The following is a 15,704-nucleotide window of genomic DNA, read 5'->3' as shown; positions in this document are numbered from 1 at the left end:
CGTGCAGGGCCCTGCCAGCGAGGGGCACCACTGCAGCTTCTGAGCAGAGCCTAACCGCTCTCCGGGTGGCTGCAGCTCTGCTGACAAGGGTTGTAGGGGCAGGAGCAGGCATTCATCCAGGAGGACAGCCTGGTCTTACAGGTGGCAGCGCATGCAGCTGGTGAGAGCCTCACACCCGGGAAGGCGGGGCCCACAGGACTCGAGGATGGATGTGGGTGTGGGGACAGAGGGGGCTGTGCAGCTGGACAGGTGAAGTCACCATCACCTGGGCTAGGGAGGCCACGGGAAGAGCAGTTTAGGGGATGGGTTAAATCTGAGTGCCTCTGGCTGGGGCACTGTGTGGTCAGAGTACAGTCATTTGGGTCAGGCCAGGGTTACACAAAGCTGAGATAGCCCAGGGCCTGTGACCTCCAGGGGGTGGGGTGGGGGGGCAAGTAGGGAGACGGAGCGTGAGAGGAGAGGCTGGGGAGAGCCGGAAAGTGAGACTGGGACTAAGGCAGGAAGGGTGAGGACAGCCAGTGTCACCCTTGGGGGAGGGGGGAAGCTCAGGGAAAGAGGCAAGAGCCCGAGACAGGAGAGGGGCCACCTCAGCTGAAGGCCCCGGTTCCTCTCAGATCCACCCTTGGAGAAATCTCAGGTCAAAGTTCCAGCAGGCTCCTGGCACAAGTTCCCGCGAGTCCGACCTGCGCACTGGTCCGCCGGTCGGGCAGAAGGGACGGTGGAGGCTGCGCAGCCCGCCGGGCCCCGCCCCGGAGGTGGGGATCGCCGTCCCACCCGCCCTGCGCCGCCCTGGGGCGGGGACCGCGCGGCCTTCCGGGAGACTCAACCCCGCGGCAACTTCTCTCTACGGTCCCAGAGGGGCGGCACCGACCCAGCTGGAGCCAAGGTACACGGCAGGCCTGCGGTGAGCCCCAGAGCCCTGCCTGCCATCGGCAGCCTGCCTCCCCGAGCTCCTGCACACAACCTACCCGGGCCCAGCCTGGCCGAGGCCTCCTCGCTTCCCGGCCAGCAAGACCCATTCGTGGTTGTGGGGCTTGGAGAGAGCTGGAAGGGTTAGGATTGAGGTCCTAAAGTGGGAGTCTGTGGTCTCAGTTGGGTCCCTGGAGATCAATATTGGGGGGGGGTTGTTGAGCACCCCTGAAGATTCAGGGTGTTTCCTGGGGTGGCTTAAGAGTGGGAAGTCTGGAAAATCAGGGCTTCCCAGGTGGGCCTGCAGCCCCCCCACCATCTGTGGGGGCGTCAGCCAAGTTCCAAGGCAGGTCTTAGGGTTTACAGTCAGGAGAGGAAGTCCCTGCCATTGAGAGGCCTCTGACTCCCCCCTTTCCAGGCCACTCCACTGTGCAAGCCTTTCCATGGAGGATGCCGGCGAGGACCCCACCATATTCTCTGCCCATTCTCTGCCCAGTGACCCCCGGCTCTTGGCCACCGTGACCAATGCATACTTAGGCACACGCGTGTATCATGATACACTGCATGTGAGCGGCGTGTACAATGGGGCTTGTGGGGACACGCACCGGGCCATTCTGCCCAGTCCCCTCAATGTCAAGCTGGAGGTCCCTGCAGGGACAGGAGAGCAGCTGACCAAGACCTTTACCCTGGACACTAACACAGGTATCCACTGCCTGTCCTGCCCCCACAGCCCCCACCGTTGTCCCAGGGAGTGGAGAACTGACAGAGGTCCTGTGCTGGTACCTCCTCACTCAGGATGGCCGACTCCCAAAGAAAAGGAGGCCCTGAGAGGCCACTTTGTGAGGCCTTCAGCCCAGTGCGCCTCCTGGACTGGCCTGAGCCTGGGGTCCCCTATGCAGCTGTAACTTCCCAGACAAGGCAGCTGGGGCTTGGAGGTAGAGATACCTTACTAGGGGAGAGACGGACTCCAGTCCCAGCCCAGAAAGGCCAGCAGCTCTGAAACTGTCCTCAGTGGCCCAAAGTGGGGTGTGCAAGTTGCTGTGTCCTCCCCAGGCTCCTTTCTGCACACCCTGGAGGGCCCCCGCTTCCGGGCCTCTCAGCGCATCTATGCCCACCGCACACTGCCTCACGTCCTGGCCTTCAGTGTGTCCATCACCCGCTTGGCTGCAGGAAGTTGGCCCGTCACAGTGCTGCTGCAGTCAGCCTTCTCCCCAGAAAGTCCGGACCTGGACCTGCATCTGGGTCCCGACTTCCAGGGAGCCCGGTGAGGAGGGGGCCAGGGCAGGCCGGGCGGCTGGAGGAGGGAGCCTGTCCCTGAGACACAGCCGTGCTCTTGCAGGTACGCGTATGGCCGCACGCTCACGTCCGAGCAGCCTGGGGGGTCACAGCAGGAGGTGCACATGCTGTGGTCGCCAGTGCCCCCAGCCTTGACTCTTAGGGAAGGGGAGGATGTGGGGACATGGGAGTTCCTGACGGTGGTGGGCGGCAGCCAAGCAGAGGCCCAGGCCTGCCTCGCCGACGCCTTGCACCTGCAGGCCCGGGGCACTCTTTACACAGCCCATGCCCAGGCCTGGGCTCAGCTCTGGGCAGACTGTGGGCTGGACGTGGTGGGGCCCCTGCCCCTGCGCCAGGCCCTGCGTGGGGCCCTCTACTACCTGCTCAGTGCCCTGCCCCAGCCTGGTGCCCCGCATTATGTCTGCCATGGCCTCAGCCCTGGGGGCCTCTCCAACGGGAGCCACGAGGAATGCTACTGGGGCCACGTCTTCTGGGACCAGGTGCGCACGCTTCACCCCTGACACGCACCTGCAGCAGGGCCAGCAGCACACAGATGAGGAGAGTCCTGTGGCTAAGGACAGGGCACTGCTGCTGCCTCTCCCTGCCTGGGACAGGGGCTGTGGCTGGCAGAGGGAAGGCTTCCTGGAGGAGGCAGTGTCTCAGTTGAAGGATGTGTAGGCATTTGGTGGAAAGGAGTGGTTCGGGCCAGGGGACCAGAAGGTACAAAGGCCCAGAGCTAAGCGGGTGTATGGAACCCGGCCAGGGCAAGGGGTGCCCTCACCGAGGCAGGAGAGCAGCCGTAGAGGGGCTGAGGAGGCCACGGACACTTTCCCTGGGGAAGGACAGGGACAGAGGTGTGTTCTGGAGAGAGCTGTGGCTGCCGAGTGGAGGGAGGGTGGAGGAAGGTGAGGCCTGAGACAGGAGGGGGGCCCAGAGGCAGCAGGGATTGGGTGACCACTGGGCTTGGGAGAGTCCAGAGTGCTGCTCCCACGCCACCTGGTGCCAGAGGAGCTGGTGCTGGGGCTCCCTTTACAGGTGAGGCTCAGAGAAGCTGAGTCGTTCCCTCTCGTCAGGCAGCCAGTGAACAACAGAGTAGCCCCCCACCCCACTCCCCTCCCCAGGCTGCCCACGCCCAGATCCTGGCCCCAGGCCAGCCCAGATGCCAGTTGGGGACACGAAGTGCTGGGCTGGGGACCAGGCCAGAGGAGCAACTGGGCTGCAGATGGGGCCTTGTGGTTGGCAGGTGGAGGGTCCAGAACAGACCCGAGTTGGCAGTGGAAGAGGGGCTGCCAAGGAGGCAGTGAGAGCAGGGGTTGCTCTGAGCCCCCAGGGAAGGTGGGGGAGAGGGGTGAGAGCTCCACTCCAAGGACTCCTCTGCTGTGCTCGCAGGACCTCTGGATGCTCCCCAATATCCTGATGTTCCACCCCGAGGCTGCCAGGGCTCTCCTGGAGTACCGCATCCGGACACTGGGCGGGGCCCTGGACAATGCCCGGGACCTGGGCTTCCAGGTAAGGGGGACCTGGGCACCCAGCCTATGGGGCCCCCTCCCATGGCCCTCCCAAGCCTACATCCCTCCCCCCGGACCCCTCTGCGGGTGGGCTTAGCAACATTCCCCAGCCTGTATGCACGTGTGGGAAGAACAGCCTGACTGGGACCCGGCTGGGGTCCACTCAGGGCCCTGCCCTAGGGCAAGCACGCAGTGGAAACTAGGCAGAAGCCACCTGGCCCATGGTGGGGACTCAGAGCAGCAGGCCCCACAAGGGCACCCAGGACAGGTGGGTCCCCCACCTCTGTCTGCCCTCCATGGCTGAAGGCTGACAGCATCAGGAAATGGGCCAGCTAACCCCTGGCCCTGAGAACAGCATCAAGTCTGCTCCATCCCCCTAACCCCGCAGGGAGCCAAGTTTGCCTGGGAGAGCGCAGGCTCTGGCCTGGAGGTGTGCCCCGAGGCCATTTATGGGACCCAGGAGCTCCACATCAATGGGGCCGTGGTGCTGGCCTTCCAGCTGTACTACCACGCCACCCAGGTGAGGGGTCACTGTGCCCACCGGGTGTGACCTCCCACCCAGCGGGGCCACACCCTCCCACGCTGTCCTGACTTCCTGTCTGGGGCCAGTCCCTTGGAGTGTCTCGGAGCTGGGTGTTCATTTCCGGGCACTCAGAGGGTGGGTGTTGGCAAGAAATGCAGTGACCAGTGGGAGCTAGAACCATAGGTCCTGTGGCTTCTGGCCCACCCTCTCCTGCTCCCCAGGACCTGCAGCTCTTCCGAGAGGCTGGTGGCTGGGATGTGGTCAGTGCCGTGGCTCAGTTTTGGTGCAGCCGTGTTGAGTGGAACCCTGGTGACGAGAAGTACCACCTGAAGGGTAAGAGCGTGAGGAAGGTGGAAGGTCGGGGCAGGAGGCACGTGGATGATGGAGGGGAAAGCGGCAGGAGAGTGGAGGGTCATGGGGCGGGGCGGGAGAGTGATTTCTGGCACCTGGTGTTGCCAGCCCCATGCTGGCTGCCGGCACCAGGAGCCGGGCCGTGAGACCCTGCACTAAACATCGTCCTGCACTGTGTGCCCAGGAGTCATGCCGCCTGATGAGTATCATTCAGGAGTTGACAACTCCGTGTACACCAACGTCCTGGTCCAGAACAGGTCAGACCCAGGAGTCCCCCAGCCTCTACCCTGCAGCGGGCCAGCAGGAGTGCCGGGGCTGCAGCCCCCTGTCCCCTTTCTGCTCCTAGCCTGCACTTTGCTGCTGCTCTGGCCCAGGACCTGGGTCGGCCCATTCCCGACCAGTGGTTGGTGGTGGCTGATAAGATCAAGGTGCCCTTTGACCCGAAGCTGAACTTCCACCCTGAGTTTGATGGGTACCAGCCTGGTGAGTGGACTCCGAGCTCCTTCACGTCCCCTCTCCCCTCCCACAGGACCTCGTTTCCACCCTGGATGCCCCCTTCCCGATAGAGTTGTCCCCACCCTCCCCCCACCCCACCTGCAGCACCTGTCCCCTCACCCCCAGGAGAAGAGGTGAAGCAGGCAGATGTCGTGCTGCTGGGGTACCCTGTCCCCTTCCCCCTAAGTCCTCAGGTTCGCAAGAAAAACCTGGAGTTCTATGAGCCTGTGACATCCCCCCAGGGCCCGGCCATGACCTGGGTAAGGAGACTGAGGGGTGATGGGTGGTGGTCTTCACGCGGCCCCAGCCCTGCCCCACTGGCCTTGGTCTTACCTCCCCACGCAGTGGGCCTCACCCCATCATGTCCTCTGACCTCTGACCCCAGAGCATGTTTGCTGTGGGCTGGTTGGAGCTGAAGGACGCCAGGCGGGCATGGGACCTCCTGGAGAAGAGCTTTCCCAACATCTCGGAGCCCTTCAAGGTCAGCCTGGCCCCAGCCTCAACCTGCACACTGACCGCGCCTTCCTCTTGTATGACTGCCTTGCCCCCTGCAGGTGTGGACGGAGAATGCAGACGGGTCGGGGGCCGTGAACTTCTTAACGGGCATGGGGGGCTTCCTGCAAGCGGCACTGTTTGGGTTCACGGGGTTCAGGTGAGTGCAGTGGCCAGCGGAGGGCAATCGTCTGCCGCCACCTGCTCTCTGCACAGAAGCTTCCCCTCCCCCAGGATCACCCAGGCTGGTCTGGCCTTCGACCCCACGTGTCCTGCGGGAGTCTCAGGAGTGTATGTCGCTGGCATCTCCTACCAGGGGAGCAAGCTTGACTTTTCCTTCTCCGAGGGCTCTGTGACAGTCGAGGTCATGGCCCGGTCAGGTCCATGGGCCCCTCCACTGGAGGCTGAGCTCTGGCCATCACAGGCTCGGCTCCCCCTGCCCCCAGGTAGGCAGCCACTCCCAGACCCACTCAGGGGTCCAGGGCGTGTGACCCCCAAGGTAGCCCCCCAGTGTGTGCCCTCACTCCACAACGCCCACTCTCCCTGCAGGACACAAGATCTCCTTTCCCTGCTCAGCTGGCCGGATACAGAGGTCATGCCTGTAGGAAGCAGGGGCAGCAGGTTCTGCTCCAACAGTTTCCTGGGAGGATTTTTGGACGACATGAGACACCTGCCCCAGAGCCCACAAGGCCCCCTCCAGCCCCACAGAGTCCCTCCTCCGGCCCTGACCTGCCCCTGCCCCCAGACGGCCAGGGCTCTTGGCTAACCCTAACCCTTCTGGCCACTCCCTCTGGAGGTGCCCCCAGCCGGCTGCGCCCCTGTCCTCGACGCCCTCCTGGCCTGCCACCCACTTCCACCCTCCACCTGGCAACCAGACTCACAGGTTCCAGGGAAAGTCTGGATTCTTTGGCCTAAGTTCAAGACGCTGCCTCTAGCCTGGGCGCCCCTCCCCCAGCCTAAACCCCTGCAGCCACGTCTGCTCCTGCCCCTCCGGGCTGACGCCTGCACCTGCCCTCCCTTGGCGCCCCTTCCCTAGACGCCACAGGGTGAGGCGGGGGGTGACCAACAGTTCTGCAGAGAAGACAGAGGCAGGTGCAGGCAGATGTGGACGGCAGGGAGGAGGGGTGTCGGGGAAGACGCAGTCTCCTGTGGGCTCACTCAGGACCCTGAGTCGCAGCTTTGCCGCCAAGGGCCTTCTGTGTCACGCAGCAGCAGCAGGCGTGGCTGGGTCCAGGTGCCCTGGGCTGTTGTGGGGCCTCAGTGTCCTCCGTCCTGGCTCCTCTTGCCTCTGGGCCCCTTCGGTCGAGTGGCTGCCTCTGTCACATGCCTGCCCTCAGCCAGCAAGGGACGGAGTGGGACACCCAGCAGGATCCTGCATTTCCCTCTGACCGGCCAGAAGGGCTTGGGCCAGCTGTGTGTGAGTTCAAGGCCACGACCTGTGCAGGCTGCCCTCAGCGAGGCTCTGCCCACCCTCCCCCCGGGGCCTTCGCACATCAGACTTGCGCTCTCTGGGGTCTCCCGAGGATGAGGTCAGGTGGCGCCTGCCCTGAAATCTTGGTGAAGGCCGTCACGAGGCACCAGATCTGCCTGAGGAATTAAAGTTCAGTGCTGGGCAAGCTTTGTCTGCTGTGAGGCGCTGCTGGGCTCCCTCCTGAAAGGGAGGATTTGAACCGGAGGCAGTTTCCCTTCCTCTCGGGCCAGAACCACAGAACCTTGCCCATGTAGAGACGTCACATCTGCGTTTCCACCCTCCTTCATCCTGGCTGTTCTCAGAGAGTTAGCCCCGGGTCTCCAAGAAGCAGCCACCAGGCAGACAAGCTGGAGGGACCAAGCCCCACAATGGAGAGGGTGAGGAGGGTGGGCGGAGGCCCGGCCTCACAGGGCTGCCTCCGTGCCACTGCAGGGACTGTGGCCTCCAGGCAGCTCACTGGCCAATGTGCAGGCTAGTGTCCTCGGAATAGTGCCTGTGCCCTGCTGGGGCGCCCATGGGCTCTCCCTTAGCCTCCAGCAGTGCAGCAGAGGCCCAGATGGGTCTGTTAAAGCCAAGCGCGGTGGCCAGTGACCGTCCCCTTGGAGCGAACGCTCACCTTGCAGTCCTGGAGCCACATGTGTGCAGAGGCATCGGGTGGGGGTGGTGTGTGGCCCTTCACCCCTGGGACCGATGTGACCTGATACTTGCTGTGTGGGTGCCGTGTATATGCGTCCACCTGCACGTGAAGTGGGGCAGCCCTCTGAGGGGCCTGACAGGGTGACAGTGTGTAGCCCATGGCAGCCAACTGCTTAAACTTGATCAGGGTCCCACGACCTGCCCAGGAGATAGCCTGAGGCAGGAAGGGTTGCTGGTGACCTTCCCCTGCGTCTGATTTGACTGCATATTCTCTGTCCTCAGCACCTGGGCACAGGCTGGATAATCTCTGCTCCCTTCACCAAACACGGGCACTGGCAGACCACCATGCTTGGAGACACGTACCCGGCCATGCACAGGCTGACCCCTGCACCCAGACTCTGTCCAGCATGAGCTGGTACCTTCCTGGGTCAAACCTGGAGCTTAGTGTTGGAACACTGTCTCCTTCCTGGTCCAAGCACTGGCCTTGTCCCTGGCTCAACCTGGGACTGGCGCCAGCATGGGCCAGTGCCATCTCCACCCTAGGCCCCTGCCAGCACAACCTCTGCCTTGGGCTGGCTCGAGCAGCACCAAGCAGCCGGGACCCATCTCTGAGGGCACACTGTTGGCTGTCAGAGAAGGGGGGCTACTCAGGGGGCTCCAATTACATCAGCTAGACAGAGACCCACACCCCCAGCCCAGGCAGGGTGGGCAGGCAAAGGGGGCTCCCTGGGGAGGGAAGGGACCATGGGTGGAGTGCTCAAAGCCCTGCACCACCCTGTGGTTAAGGTCCCTGCAATTAGCCTGCCCTGTCATTGGCCTCAGCCCCAGCCACACAGGGTGTGCGCGTGTGTTTAGCAACGCCCCCTCTGCCAGACTGCTGGGCCTGGGGTGGGGGGTGCACAAGGAAGATGAATTGATATGAGGACATGCACCTCGCACCCAGGACACTCAGAAAATGTCCTCACCCCCAAATTTCTCCCTCTCTGCACAGTTGTGTGTGTGTGTGTGTGTGTGTGTAGGATATATGTGTGCACGGATGACAGTGGGACTCTGTCCAGCCCCAATGATCCAGGAAGGAGGGGTCCCACTGCCAGGATGGAGATTTACCAGAATTAAACGGATGCAGGGGTCATGAGGACAGAGTGACCCAAAGAAGGCCAGCACAGGCCCACCCAGACAGGAACACACAGGACAAGGACAAGTCCCTCGCCAGCCAGGACTCCTGCTTAACATGCACGCACGTGCACTGACTTGGGGATGGGCACACACATTCTGGAAGACAGGCCACTAAACATTCTGGAAGGCGGCAGGCCCCTAAACCACAGCACTACAGAGATCAAAAGCTTGAGTTTCCAAACTTCATTCTAAAATACTCAGGCACCTCCACCCAGAAGCCACAGGACCAGCTGAGTGAAGGGAATAGTCAGGGCACGGCCAAGCTGCAGGACAGGACGTCCCACCATCCATGCTGGGGGCAGTCCAGGGGGATTCGGCTGCGGTGGTCCCTAGGAAGCTCCCTCAGGAAGACACTCCCCCCACCGAGCCAGGAATGGGTCCCAGAAGGCACTTTCTAGAGCCAGGCACTTTTAATTGTGAAGCCAAAGCTAAGCCTGGTGAGTGCGGAGGGAGGGAACTAGGGAGCATCAAGGTCAGAGCAAGACCCCTTGGGTCCAAAAGGAGGGTCTTCAAGGTCAGTGTTAGGTGCCCAGAGTGGGGCTGGTGGTGAGCCTTAAGCCTGTAGGAGAGCTGGGGTTCCAGGGGATTAGGGTGGAGCGCCTGGGGCAGTGCTCTGGGGCCAGGGTCCCTGGGTCAGGACGGGGACAGGGCCCAGCCTGTCAGTCATAATCTGAGTCGTCGAACTTGGTGCTGAAGAAGGCGGCAGAGCCCTTGGCCAGCCGGGACAGGTGCAGGGCGCCCGTCACCACCAGCGCCAGGAGCAGCAGAGGCGGCACCAATGCCCACATAGTGGCCAGGATGTTGTAGCACTTGGCTTTGGAGCCAAAACGCCGGGCTGCCTCGAGGTCTCCAGCCATCTTCTGGTCTCGGGCCTGCAGACCAGCAGCACGGCCAGGTCACTACACATGCTTGGGGCCGGGGGCCCTGCCACCCCCACCCCAGGCAGCCACTAGATCCACACCTTGGAGGACCCGTGCTGGACCTAAAATCGGGCTGGAGAGGTGTGGCCTGAGGGGATATTACCTGGGCTGACCCACTCCCTTCACTGCCTCCAACCGGACACATGAGCTTGGTGCCCCGGGGTGTGGGGGTTAAGGGGGCCGCAGCCGAACTTGGAGCTGGAAGGGGCCTCTGCATCCTCCCACCCCAGCTATAGGCCCAGTGGCTATCCCAGGCCAGCATCAGTCTCCAAGGACCTCTGGGGGTGGGGAGTCCTCTGGGGGGCTGAGACCCCTCCCAGAGGAGCCGAAGCCAGGGGGCTTTGTTCACAGGAGCCCCCCTCATGAGAAAAGCCCCCATTTGGTGGAAGAGATCCCCTTGGGTAAGCCCCCATTAACCCTGGGCTCTTCGGGACAGACTAGACCACCCCCCCGCCAAGGACCAGACCCATCTTCGTTTTCAGGAGCGGCACTCGCCTCGGTGGAGACGCCTGCATGAGGGGAAGGACCGCCACCAACCTCCATGCTGACAGAGCGGACCCCTCATAGGCAGTTCCCCATGGAGAGCCCTCCTGCATCCCACCGTGACAAGCTGCTCCCCATGAAACGCTCTTGAGCCCCCCCTTGACACACAGCCCACCTTGATGGAGTAGGCCAGCGCCAGGAAGCCGAGGCAGCACAGGTTCAGGTAGAGGGTGCTGAACACGGACCAGATCAAGTGGTCTCGAGGTGGGGGTCCCGGTGCCCCCAGGGTGAGGGCCGTGTGGAGGGCGCCGTCAGCCTTGCGGGGCATCGGAGCCCGGGGGTCCTCGCGGGGGTACGACGTGTCCATAGGTTCCAGCGCCGTCTCCTCTTCACTCAGACTCTTGCTTTGAGGGTGGGCGCCCCAGCCGCTTATAGCCCCCACCACCGCCCCAGCCGACCAGCCCTGCTGCTAAATATAACGACAAATGACAGCCCGGAGCCGAGTGGTCATCCCCGCCCGTCCCTGCCCATCTCCACCCGCCCCACCGCCCCGCCTGCGCGAGCCCCCCTGCCTTCACCATCCCGCGGAGAGCCCTCCCGCCCCCGAAGAGAACCCCTGGTCCCCGCAGAAAAACACTACCCTCAGAGAGGCTGGGGGTGCGGTGCAGAGCCCCAGAGCCCCTCCTGTCAGGGTGGTCCAGCCCAGGGAGCCCCCATCCAAGGCTGCCAAGGCGGGGCAAGCAGGGGCCAGGGAGGCCTGCCAGAGCCCCCCTTCACGTCCCCATCCACGGCTGCTGGCGGCAGCAGGCAGTGGCGGCAGTCTGCCCACCAGAGCCCCCCACCCCTGCCCCATGGCCAAAAGGAGGTGGAGGTCACCAGCTTGGGGCCGGGTGGGTGCGACCCTGCCTTGCTCAGGGAAGGGCTGGAGCCCCCAGGCTTGGGCTAGGCGGAGCTCCTCAGGACCAGGGCTGCTGAACACACTGCCCCTCTATCCCCAGAACTGCCCGCAGCACCTTCTGGTCGCAGTGCCCAGCCCTGGGGATACAAAAGTTGCTGCTGGCATGCCAGTGGGAGGAGCCGGGCCACAGCCTGGTGGAGAGGGACAGAGCTAGGGAGAAACCAGTAGGGAAGAGAGGAAGCCGGGGTGAAGCCTGTTAAGGGTCAGTGGGAGGAGCCCCGGCAGACCCCAGTCATGAGCTCTGCAGGGTGTGCCCTGCGCCTGCCCCTCCCTCCAGGGCAGGCAGCTGCCGCTTCTCAGGCTCCTTGGCTGGTTACCCCCCTCCCCCACCCAGGACTGCTAGGGGGATGAGCGTACAGCTGCGCTCGGGCCTCACCTCCCTCTGGGGGCCCAGCAGCCTCCTGGCTATAAATGGGGCTGTGCGCCCATGACTCACATTTATGTCGAAGGGCCAGACTTCACTCCGGAGCCCCAGACTCACACACCCAAGTGGCTGCTCCACGGAAGGGAGCTCTAACTCCTCAACAGGAGACCTCAGGCCCCCAGACCTCCCGTCTTACTCAGCTGGGGAGCTGTAACAGAGTACCACAGGCCAGTGCTCGCAAGTAATAGGAATTCGTTTCTTAGGCTTCTGGAGGCTGGAGGCTGGAGGTCGGAGGTCACGGTGCCCGCTGGACGGGTTCTGGTGAGGCCTCTTCCTGGTTGCAGATGGCCGACTTCTCACTGTTCCTCCCTGGGGTCCTGGGATCCACTCTTGTGACCTAATTGCCTTCCAGTGGTCTGCCTGCTGACACCATCTCATTAGGGTTTTTTTCAACATACAAACTTGGGGGAACACGTCAGCCCACTGCACATCCTCTGCACAGTCTCTCCCAGCAAAGGTGGTGGTGGATCCACCCATCCAATGGCTCAGGCCAAAAGCATTAGTTCCCCCTGCCCCTCCCACCACTCACTCTGAATCCATGTGGTCCCACCTTCCAGAGCGCGCAGAGTCTCACCACCCACACTGTGACTTCTGAGCCTCAGCCACCCTGGCCGCCTCCTGGATTAGAGCAGCCCCCTGCTGGGCATTCTCAATACTACAGCCAGAGTGATCCCCGTGCAACAGAAAACAGGTGGTGCCTCCCACCCCTCTAGGGCCCCACCTCAGTCCGGTGACAGCCAAAGTCATCGGGATGGCTAACGAGGGCCTGCAGGGTTGCTCCAGGCCACGCTCCTGGACTCTGAGAAGGAGACTCGGCAGTAGGACTTTAAGAGGAGGCTCTCCCTGTCAAGTGCTGAGGTGGGGAAGGAACGGGATGGGAGCAGAAACGCTGAGCTGCACTGAGGCCCAGCAAATGCCTGAGCTGAGCCCTCAGGAGCTCTGGAGCTTGGAGGACCCTCCAGAGACATCTAGAGCAGCGCAAGTCATCCATGTTGGTCACACATTGCCCCTCAAAGGAGATATGACCTTAAGTGACACCATTTTCTTCAGCAGATCCAGTCCCCAAGACAGCTGCCCACTCTCCCAGCAGCTGGGAGAGTGAGTCCTTCCTTCCTGAAGGTGGGTGTGAATGCGCAGCCTGCCCCTTAAGCTGCCCCCGTGAGCCTCCTTGAGAAGGTTTGTGAGCAGCCCCTCGAGGAGGTTCCTCTTCCTAAGTGAGTGGGACGGTCTGGCTTCTGCTACTGCAGCCGGTCCCAGGGCCAAGCTGACTCTCAGCAACTCTCCTCCAGGGTCCAGTCTGCATACTCCTCACCCTCAGCCACCATCCTGTTCCACTGATCTTCATGTCCGTTTTTGTGTCGATACCATACTGTTTTGATCACTGTGGCTTTGTACTATAGTCTGAAGTCAGGGAGCCTGAGTCCCCAGCTCCATTCTTCTTTGTCAAGAGTGTTTTGGCTTTATGGGGTCTTTTGTGATTTCCATACAAATTTAACAATTTTTTGTTCTAGTTCTGCACGAAATGTCACGGCAATTTGATAGGAATTACGTTGAAACTGTATACTGCCTTGGGTAGTATGGCCATTTTAACAGTATTGATTATTCCAGTCCAAGAACACAGTATATCCTGCAGTCTGTTTGTCACATCTTCAGTTTCTTTCATCAGTGTCTTAGTTTTCAGAGTACAGGTCATTTGCCTCCTTAGGTAGGTTTATTCCTGGGTGTTTTTTGAAGTCATTACTTTACCTTTGGTCCCAGTGCACATGAGATTTTGTGTATGACCTTTCAAAGTGAAGTCTCTGTTTCCCCAGACCTGTGGAGCTACTGCAGTTAAGTCCCAGTGGCCATCACAGTCAGATGCTCTGGGGGCTCCTCTTCCTGGTGACCAGCCCCTGGGCTGGAGAGCCTGTGTGGGGCTCAGAACCCTCACTCTTGTGGAAGAACCACCACAATATACTTATTCTCCAGCAGCGGGTCACCCACCCAGGAGGTATGGGGTTTGATTACATTACAAGTGCGCCCCCCCCCCACTCTCCCATTTCGGTTCTTTCTTTATGTCTTTAGATGTAGAAGCTCTTTGTTTTTGGTAGGTTCTACTCTTTTATCAATTGTTGTTCAGCAGTTAGTTGATGGAACTTTTTATAAGGAGTCTCAGATTGAACTTTAAAAGGCCTCCCAAGGCCAGGAAAGTCACACCAAGGACTTGCCATCAGATTCTGCCTGCAATCCCTACAGATTTGGGTGGATTCCACTCTTCTCAAAGTCCCCAAAATATATTGAGATTTCTGCACCTGCCAGGAGGTGACCTTCCTTATTCACCTGGTAAAGCTGCTTGGAACCCAGTAAACAAGGTATCAGGTTGTTTTTCCAAGAAGCTTCAGGCTCCATAATGTTCACCTTTGTTCTTTAAAGCTGTCTGGTCATACCTGATTTTATGCATATTCTCAAATATGACATTTCAAAGCCAGGTTAATATAACTTATGCTTCCAATTGTGTCTTGTTATAGGGAGAAGAGATTCTCATTGAACTTCCAAAAATAACTATATTGCCAGGAAGGTAAGAACACTCACTAGGAGTTTCCAAACTCTGGAGGGATCAGGTGGAGAGAAAAGATAAATGACTCAATTCTGCTTGCAAAGGTATAATTTATCAAATTGCTGTAAGTCATGGTAACCTTAAGGAGAAAGTCTTCCTTAGATCTGAAAAACAAACATTAAAAACCAATATTTCAGACAAAAAGTCGTAACAGTTGCCCTTCATCCCTGTGTACTAATTCTTCTGGATCTTGACCTTCTGTTACCAGGTTTATGTAGCCATCAGGTTCCCCATCAAAATTCTGTCATGTCTTCCCCAGTTCAGTGGCAGTTGTCTGAAAGTGATCAGAAATGTTTCACCTTGGTATTTTGTCCTTTGCTTTCCCTTTCTATTTTAACTTCTTTTTAGAACAAAATTACTTTTTCCTTTGACAAAATGCATTTCCATTCTTTATACCTTCTTTTTCCTTGCATGCAAAGATGTCTTCCTCATTAATTTTAGTAGTTTTAATTACCTATTTTAATTACAATCCTTAACCTTTAAAAAAAAACCCTTAATTTCTAGTGAAAATCAAGAAGTAAGCAATTATGAACTCTTTTACATTAGCACTCTGTAGATCAGCAAACTTACTATTTATAATTTCAACAGACATGTGCTTTCTTATAGAATATGCCTCAGTGTGGTGATGCAGGAAAACGGATGTGGGGCGTGAGGAGGGCCAAGTCCCAGGTCTCAGCTGAGCCCCTGGTATGTGCCCCACCAAGTGTGGGTCCTTGGCTTCACACAGGAAAGGATTCGAGTGTGAGCCACCATTGAGTAAAGGTAGATTTATTTAGAGAGACACACACTGCATAGAGTGTAAGGCAAGAGAAAGGGAAGGAAAGAGGTGTGGGAATTGGGTGCTCAGGTTAAAGTAAAAGTAGGTGCACACTCCGTAGACAGAGTGCTGGCATCTCCGAAGGGGAGAGAGAGCACTAGGTGCCACTAGGCGTGGTGGTGTCACTTTTTATGGGCTCAGTAGCTTCACACGCCCACAGGTGGGATCAACCCAACTGCCCAGGGGAAAGGGCTGGGGTTCCCAGGGACTGGGCCACTGCCCATTGCTTTGGCCTTTTGCGGTTGGTTAGCCTTGGGGCTGTCATGGCGCCTGCGGGCATGTTATTCGATCACGCTGTTACAATGAGTGTATAATGAAGCTCAAGGTCTACTAGAAGTTAAACCTCTTAATCCTCAAGGCCAAGGAGGAGGTGAATCCCCTACCATTTTGGTGTTAAATTGCTGTCATTCCTTGAGTGGCTGTGCCCTGCCCCCTTCCATCCTGTCTCAGTGGCACCAAATATACTTACTAATATCTTTCATAATAACTTTCTGTAGTTAATCTTCCAGTATTTTATTTGGAAATGACCTAGACATTCAATAAATTTTCATCATTTAACTTAAGTTAAGAAGATTCTTAAGTTTCAAGTTACCAAAAATCTGGAGAAATTACTTTTAACTAGACATATCATAAAACAATTATTCTTAAAATGTTCACCTGAAGGCTTACT

At 59.3% G+C, this 15,704-nt stretch overlaps 2 protein-coding genes across 7 annotated transcripts; one reads left to right on the top strand and one right to left on the bottom strand.

The window, feature by feature from the left end:
* The first annotated feature begins 756 nt into the window (after positions 1-756).
* On the top strand, positions 757-7,161 carry PGGHG (protein-glucosylgalactosylhydroxylysine glucosidase). 6 transcript variants are annotated; one of them, XM_072970687.1, is made up of 14 exons: positions 757-886; positions 1,328-1,611; positions 1,963-2,173; positions 2,249-2,684; positions 3,574-3,693; positions 4,081-4,212; positions 4,437-4,548; positions 4,751-4,823; positions 4,913-5,049; positions 5,188-5,321; positions 5,447-5,542; positions 5,616-5,713; positions 5,788-5,999; positions 6,103-7,161. In XM_072970687.1, the coding sequence occupies exons 2-14, from the start codon at positions 1,353-1,355 to the stop codon at positions 6,156-6,158; spliced, it is 2,076 nt and encodes a 691-aa protein (XP_072826788.1). In that variant the 5' UTR covers positions 757-886; positions 1,328-1,352; the 3' UTR covers positions 6,159-7,161. The 6 variants fall into 6 exon arrangements, with proteins under 6 accessions (XP_072826788.1, XP_072826785.1, XP_072826787.1 ...); XM_072970684.1 differs by having other exon boundaries at positions 5,447-5,999; XM_072970685.1 differs by having other exon boundaries at positions 785-904; positions 5,447-5,999.
* A 1,790-nt stretch (positions 7,162-8,951) lies between these two features.
* IFITM5 (interferon induced transmembrane protein 5) lies at positions 8,952-10,683 on the bottom strand. Its single transcript, XM_006219485.4, has 2 exons — positions 10,415-10,683; positions 8,952-9,708 (listed from the first exon to the last, which is right to left on the bottom strand). The coding sequence occupies exons 1-2, from the start codon at positions 10,604-10,606 to the stop codon at positions 9,496-9,498; spliced, it is 405 nt and encodes a 134-aa protein (XP_006219547.1). The 5' UTR covers positions 10,607-10,683; the 3' UTR covers positions 8,952-9,495.
* Between the last annotated feature and the right edge of the window lie 5,021 nt (positions 10,684-15,704).

This window comes from Vicugna pacos, chromosome 10 (genome assembly GCF_048564905.1).
Source record: "Vicugna pacos chromosome 10, VicPac4, whole genome shotgun sequence".
Classification (NCBI taxonomy): Eukaryota; Metazoa; Chordata; class Mammalia; order Artiodactyla; family Camelidae; genus Vicugna; species Vicugna pacos.
Note: the sequence above shows the minus strand (reverse complement) of the source record. Positions and strands in the feature narration are given on the sequence as shown.

Bases quoted from the DNA above. Each gene is read 5' to 3' on its own strand.
- PGGHG (XM_072970684.1), top strand. From the start codon at position 1,353: ATGGAGGATGCCGGCGAGGACCCCACCATATTCTCTGCCCATTCTCTG. The intron at 4,213-4,436 runs GTGAGGGGTCAC...CCTGCTCCCCAG, and splicing joins TGTACTACCACGCCACCCAG to GACCTGCAGCTCTTCCGAGA. The intron at 4,824-4,912 runs GTCAGACCCAGG...TTCTGCTCCTAG, and splicing joins AACGTCCTGGTCCAGAACAG to CCTGCACTTTGCTGCTGCTC.
- IFITM5 (XM_006219485.4), bottom strand. From the start codon at position 10,606: ATGGACACGTCGTACCCCCGCGAGGACCCCCGGGCTCCGATGCCCCGC. The intron at 9,709-10,414 runs GTGGGCTGTGTG...GCTGGTCTGCAG, and splicing joins CGCTGGCCTACTCCATCAAG to GCCCGAGACCAGAAGATGGC.